General features: G+C 39.1%; 1 protein-coding gene across 2 annotated transcripts in view; it reads left to right on the forward strand.

The window, feature by feature from the left end:
• Positions 1-7,500, forward strand: part of LOC107687365 (TSC22 domain family protein 4-like) — a 14,433-nt gene that overhangs the window by 5,803 nt on the left and 1,130 nt on the right. Inside the window, exon 1 of one of the 2 annotated variants that reach the window (XM_016484650.1) lies at positions 5,106-6,017. The exons of the other annotated variant lie outside the window; for it this stretch is intronic. Coding sequence (XP_016340136.1) covers positions 5,335-6,017 — 683 coding nt within the window. The 5' untranslated portion in view covers positions 5,106-5,334. Of the gene's footprint in view, positions 1-5,105; positions 6,018-7,500 lie in introns of those variants that run through there. 2 annotated transcript variants of the gene reach the window in all.

Consider the following 7,500-nt stretch of genomic DNA (forward strand, 5'->3'; position numbering starts at 1 on the left):
CGGGCTGCGAAACCCCCCCGCCTCTCTGCGGCTCGACATGGACGCCGTCGGAAAGGTGAGCAGTCGCACACTCGTCTGATGCATTCATCCATTTCTTACTCAAAGTCTTGCGTGCATTTTCTCTTCGTAGCTTCGGACCACCCGCTCTCAGCCGGTGTCACCCAGACCGCACCTGGGTCGGGACAGTCCCTTCCATCCCGCGCTCACGCCCATCCAGACGCCATCCGCCCTCGCGCTGGCGCAGTCCATGTTTGGAATGGGACGAGCGTTTGAGTTCGTGGGAGACGACGGGTGAGACGAGTCTTGCGAGTCATGCTTTGGTTCTGTATGTCGCTGTGAACTAGCAAGAACGACAGCTATAACGATAACTGTGCGTTTTAATAATTATTATAAAACGGAGAGTTCCGGTGCTTGATTCTGATTGGCTGAGCTGCGTTCGAAGCTGTTGTAAATTACTCTACAAAGTAACATACACCTTTGTTTACGTTTGTGTGTTGCTCGGCAACCACTTTGTAGCAACCACAACTGTTTCTGAGGAGCTACATTGTTTGGTGGAAGAATACTGTTTTTATTAATATCATTACACTTTATTTGCTCTGTTTTATTTTGTGAAACCTTACTACGTATATGGAATAACCGTTTTATAAAAGCAATAACCCCCGTGAAGCCGTGGTTTACAGTGAATTTTATAAATTCACTGTAAACCACGGCTTCTTGGGGCTTATTGCTTTATTCTAACTTGGACGCTAATATAGTTATCGTTATAGTTATCGTTATAGGTGTGGTGTGGATGGTAATATAGTTTTCATTATAGTTCAAGTCACCTTTATTTCTATAGCGCTTTATACAATACTGATTGTGTCAAAGCAGCTTTACAGTGTTAAACAGGAAAAACGTGTGCTAATATATATTAATAACACATTATACTAATAATATTACTAATAACTTTTTACAATAAGGTTTTTCAGACCCAGAACCATGTTTTGTTTGAAGGAAACTTGTGGATTAAACACTGGCTCAGCAGCAGCAGCGTGACGGTGGTTAAATCTGACTCTGTCTCATACATAAGCCAGTTGTTGCTCTTCTATATTTAGGTGTGAGTTGAGTGCACTCGTATTTTTAGAGAGTTGAGTGGTTGGAAAGGTGATGCTCTGGGTTTCTCGAGGCCCTTATGAGTGTTTTCACACCGCAGTGCTTACTGTCACAGACCCGGAAGAAATACCTCAGTCACACACACACACCACTGCTTGGAGTCCTGAAACACACTCAACACGCGTGCATGAGTGCAGACGCAGATATGTTTTGCACGTGAACCGCGTGTTTCTTGCAGTGTGTTGGCTGGAAGGCTGGAGTGTGTAAAGCATTTTCTGGCCTTCATGTTTATTTTCCCCTTCATTCTGTCGCTCTTTCTCAGCTTAAAGCTGCATTAGTGCAGGAATAGAGGCGCCATTGATGAAGGAGGAGAGTTAGATAGAAAGTAGAACAGCAGAGAAAAACTGAGAGGTGGAGAAGTGTGTGTGATTGTGATCTTCAAGTGTGTCTCAAACTGTCATATCATGCTGATGTGGTTTCGTGACTCACAGATCAGATGGCTGATCACACACACACACACACACACACACACACACACACACACACACACACACACACACTCACTCTCTCTCACACACACACACAAACACTCTCTCTCACACACACACACACACACACAAACACTCTCACTCACACACACTTTCTCTCACACACAAACACTCTCTCTCACACACACACACACACACAAACACTCTCTCACACACACACACACTCTCACTCACACACACACTGTTTCTGTTGTTTAGTGATTTGGTGAAATGAGAGATTCTAGAGCAGATCAGATATGAGGATCTGTGGTGGTGTGCCGTCCCTCGGCTGATATGCGATTCTACAATCAATGTTTACTTTATTTCCCGTGTTCTAGTTCACATACACTACACATCGTGTTTCGTAGCAGCATGTCAGTACTGCGTGAATCTCACACCAGCACACCAGAAATTATAAGATGAAAATCAATTATATTTTGCATAAATATCAACATTTTTTAGGAGTGTTAAAAGAACAGTTCACCCAAAAATGATGTTCAAAACCTGTATGACTTTCTTTCTTCTGTGGAACACAAAAGAAGATATTTTGAGAAATGCCTCAGTGTCTTATGTCCATGTAATGAAAGTCAATGGAGTCCAAAGTTGTTTTCTTCCCAGCGTTCTTCAAAATATCTTCTTTTGTGCTCAATAGAAGAAACAAACACATTCAGGGTTGGAACAACTTGAAGCATATGACGGTAGCCATGGACTTCCATAGTATGGAAAAAATATTATGGAAGTCAATGGCTACCGTCAAATGTTTGTTGACCAACGTTCTTCAAAATAACTTTTTTTGTGTGTGTGTGTGTGTTAAGCAGATAAACGAAAGTCACATGTTTGAATGATAAATGGTGGCAGAATTATAATTTCTTTAAGATTATTTGTTTGAATTGCATCATTTATTATTTACATTATGAATTATGTTGTTTATTTATGACTTCAGATAAGTAGCATCCAATGTATAAGTTGCATTTTATAATTACATTCAGAATTAACGCAAAAATACCGCTAAATAAAATGAAAAGTTTATAAAAACATCATTCATCTTGTATTTCAGTTCCCTTCACAACAAATCCTTTACATTTAATGGTATTCAAAACAGAAAACGAACATAATTTGGCAAACTACATTTATTCTGAATGCCAAGTCTAAACAAATTGATTTAAAGCGAAACTCGTTTAGGTTTGGCGTTTTGTAATGAATGTTTTATATCGTGTTCTGTTCTCAGTACTGATTTTAAAAGGATTTGCTGTGTGTTTGTGTGTGTAAATAAACTTAGGCTCACATTCCTCTCATTCAGTGCCGATACAAATGTGTTTTGCGTGCTTGATGTTAATTGCATTATATAAATCGCTTCGATAATAAAAAACCTCTGACTTATGTATTCCGGTAACTTCGGTGTGTGTTTGTGTGTGATACCAGATGAAGTGGGCGGAGTGTGGAATGCTGGGATCTGTGTGGGCGGGCACAGAATCCCAGCGCGAGCCGTGATTGGCTGCGGCGGACAGTGGGCGGGGAACTGAATCAAAGAGTGCAGTGTTGATGTGTGTGTTTGACTCTGCATGTTTACGCATGTTCTGTGTGTCACACGGGAACACACACACTTACAGTACACACACATCCCGAGGCAGGAGAACAGTCGTGCGGTCCCGTAGAGATCTGGAGATCTTTCACCCCAGATTACACTAATCCATCCGCCGCTGCTGGGATTTCGCAGGGATCGGCCAGTTTTGAGGGATTACAGCACAACGGGGGGTTCAGAGGCGGACGGTCGTCTCGTGATGAAGGAGCGTCACTGAGGTCTCACCGAGATCACACACTGAACTTCAGGACGCTTGTAACTTGACGACTGCATTTTTTAGTGAAATGTAACTCTTTTCATGTAAATGTAACTCTGTCTTGACACTGCAGTGCATCCGGTTCAAATGACCTTCCATTTTTTATGTTTTCAGTTTTTATTTTTAATTAAGTTTAATTTTTAGTCATTTTATGTGAGTGTGCTTTTGTGTTTTTTTTATATAGCTACTAACTTAATTTTCCATTTAGTAATTAAACTTATTTCAGTTAGTTGCCAAGGCAACATTTCTAATTTTCATTTAAAGTTCTTCATCTAACATTTATATTTTATATAATTTCAGCTTTATTTCAATTAACAAAAAAGTTTTGTCAATTTTAGTTAATGATAATAAACCTGAGTGCATCGCTATGTTTTCAACTCTGTTTTAGTTTTATTTAATGCATGAAATTTAAACACCGCCCTGATTTTTAAAATATGAATATTTAGATTTAATTTATTTTTATTCAGTTTTTATTTATTTCCAGTTTTTTTCCAATTTTAGTGCTTAAACTTATTTTAGTTAGTTGACAAGACGACATTTCTAAGTTTAAAAATAAGTGCATTACCGTTCTGTACACTACTGTTTTTTTGTTTTTTTTTATTACTTGTATGTAGTTTGAAATTTAATAGTCAAACAGATTTTTTATTTATTTTTTTTTTACATCACTATTTAAATTTTAATTGATTTATTTTGAGGTTTAAGTGCAGTAATTAATTTTTAGCTTAGACTTCGACAATTTATTTCAGTTATTTGCCAAGGCAACATTTCTAATTCTATTTCTCTATTTCGTCTTCTATTTCTTATTTCATCTGGTTTAAGTTTTTCCTTCTAATATTTATATTTAATATAATTTCAGCTTTATTTCAATTTACAAAAATGTTTTAATAGTTTTAGCTTTAGTTAATAATAATAACCGTATGATTTTAACTAATATTGTTTGACTACTTGAATGTAGTATGCAGTTTAATGCGCCACCCTTATTGAGATTTTTATTTTTTTGAATGCTTAATGCTAATTAATGCTTTTTAATAGTTGTATAGTCTAAAAGATACTGCTCACTTAAATAGCTTCAGTGTAGGTAGTTACTATTTGTTAGTAGCTTGTAGTGTAGTTAACAACTTTTCTGAATTGCGTGCACGACTGAGCTTCCTTTACAAGTGTTTTTTTGACCTGCTGATTATCCACCATGTTTGTCAACGTACGAAAGATGGTGTCCATTTTTGAAAGCAAAAAGCAGCCTCGTCCGTTGTCACTCCCTCCATGTGAACAAATGTTTTTTTGTTTTTTTTTAGTACTTGTATGTAGTTTGAAATTTAATAGTCAAACAGATTTTTTATTTATTTATTTTTTACATCACTATTTAAATTTTAATTGATTTATTTTGAGGTTTAAGTGCAGTAATTAATTTTTAGCTTAGACTTCGACAATTTATTTCAGTTATTTGCCAAGGCAACATTTCTAATTCTATTTCTCTATTTCGTCTTCTATTTCTTATTTCATCTGGTTTAAGTTTTTCCTTCTAATATTTATATTTAATATAATTTCAGATTTATTTCAATTTACAAAAATGTTTTAATAGTTTTAGCTTTAGTTAATAATAATAACCGTATGATTTTAACTAATATTGTTTGACTACTTGAATGTAGTATGCAGTTTAATGCGCCACCCTTATTGAGATTTTTATTTTTTTGAATGCTTAATGCTAATTAATGCTTTTTAATAGTTGTATAGTCTAAAAGATACTGCTCACTTAAATAGCTTCAGTGTAGGTAGTTACTATTTGTTAGTAGCTTGTAGTGTAGTTAACAACTTTTCTGAATTGCGTGCACGACTGAGCTTCCTTTACAAGTGTTTTTTTGACCTGCTGATTATCCACCATGTTTGTCAACGTACGAAAGATGGTGTCCATTTTTGAAAGCAAAAAGCAGCCTCGTCCGTTGTCACTCCCTCCATGTGAACAAACACAAAGAGAGAATGAGAATACAACCCAGACCGGAGCTTTACCTGCCTCTGAGCCACACCCCTCCTCGCCGAGCCCCGCCCCTTCATCTGTGAGGCCACGCCTCCACGCAGGAGAACGAGTGAGAGACACCGGTGGAGTTCGAAGGGTTCGGGATTCCTGGCCAATGGGGAAGCTCGATTACTACCCGAGGGCTGGTCGCTTGGCGGTTTCCATGGAAACCAAAAAACCAATCGGCAGCAAGCGCTCGCCACATCATACAACGTCCAAAAACACACTTTCTGGCCTCAGAACGCCGTCCATCCCAGAACGAGACCGAATGTGTTCATCCAAACCCACCCTCAGCTCAAAGACGCCCTCCTGCACAGAAACACATACAGCGCCACCTGCTGGTCAGACTCAAACACAGAGCTCAGAAAATAATCTCAGATCGTCCTGCAGGCCCAGCTCGGGTCGTGTTCACGATCAGAAGTGTCAGAATCCTGTTTGGAGCCCATTGACTTCCTCTGTGAAAGTGGAAAGGGGTGGGGCGTATACTCACAAACAGAGGCCCCGCCCCTCTGACTCCACCCTCCTTTCCCTTCTGCTGTTCTTCCACAGGTAACTGGGTCAGTTTGGGTCTGCTGTATGTTTGTGATCACTTCGGTCTGTGTGTAACTGTGTTAGTTGAGGTTTATGATGTATTTGTGGTTGTGGACACTGAGAGCGTCTCATCAGGGTTTCTGTTATGAGAACCATGTGCTGCCCAGTGCATTCAGAACAACAGCATCAGTGTTGCACACATACAGCCGGTCCTCATGAAGACCTGTGTGTGCTGTACTGCTGTTTAAGTCAAGTAGCACGGTTACTAGAGCTAAGCAGAGTAAAGAAAGCACTGCAGCGTTTGTGCTCCAGACATGAATGATTCCTCAAATCATGTGTGTTGTTGAGCAGAGTGTGCTGTTACTGTGCTTAAGTGATCAGACGCACCATTTTCACTTGCTAGACGAGAAAACAATCGAAGAAATATCACAGTTGCACACTGAAGGAGGAACCCACCCAAGAAACGGTCTGATAAGTGCCTAGAAGCAGCCTAGCAACCACTTAGAAATAACATAGCAACTCCCTTGAAACGGCCTATAAATCACTTAGTTACATACAGCCAAGAAACCACCTAGAAAAAGCCTAGAGACAGCACAAAAACTACCTAGTAACAGCTTAGAAGCTACCTAGAAACAGCATAGCAGCTGCCTAGAAATAGCTGAGAAACTGCTTATAAACCACCTAAAAACTGTCGAATCCCGACTTGAGGACCGTTCCCGCTCCACTATCTCTCTCTCACGTCACTTCCTGTCATCTCTGATCTGTCCTGTCATAATAAAGGCAAAAATACCAAAAAAATACATTTTTAAAAAAAGAAACCACCTAAAAACAGCCTAGCAACCACCTAGAAACAGCATAGTAACTGCCTAGACATTGTCTAGAAACTACTTGGAGACAGCATAGCAACGACTTTGAAACATTCTATAAACCACAATTAAATGGCCTAGAAACAGCCTAGCAACCACCTAGAAACAGCATAGCAACTGCCTAGAAATAGTCTAGAAACAGCATAGCAACGACTTTGAACTATCCTATAAACCACCATTAAATGGCCTAGAAACAGCCTAGCAACCACCTAGAAACAGCATAGCAACTGCCTAGAAATAGTCTAGAAACAGCATAGCAACGACTTTGAACTATCCTATAAACCACCATTAAATGGCCTAGAAACAGCCTAGCAACCACCTAGAAACAGCATAGCAACTGCCTAGAAATAGTCTAGAAACAGCATAGCAACGACTTTGAACTATCCTATAAACCACCATTAAATGGCCTAGAAACAGCCTAGCAACCACCTAGAAACAGCTTAGCAACCACCTAGTAACTGCCTAAAAATTATATAGAAAAAGTAAATAAACTGTTTAGAAACAACCTATAAAAAGCCTGGTAACTGCCCTAAAACTACCTAGTAACAGCTTAAGGCCAAAGTATACTTTGGTCTTTACGCGTACGCCAGGGTTGAGTACAGTGCGAGTGACACAAATCACTCCACCAGAATAGT

The sequence above is a fragment of the Sinocyclocheilus anshuiensis genome, unplaced genomic scaffold (assembly GCF_001515605.1).
Source record: "Sinocyclocheilus anshuiensis isolate Anshui unplaced genomic scaffold, SAMN03320099.WGS_v1.1 scaffold3250, whole genome shotgun sequence".
Taxonomy (NCBI): Eukaryota; Metazoa; Chordata; class Actinopteri; order Cypriniformes; family Cyprinidae; genus Sinocyclocheilus; species Sinocyclocheilus anshuiensis.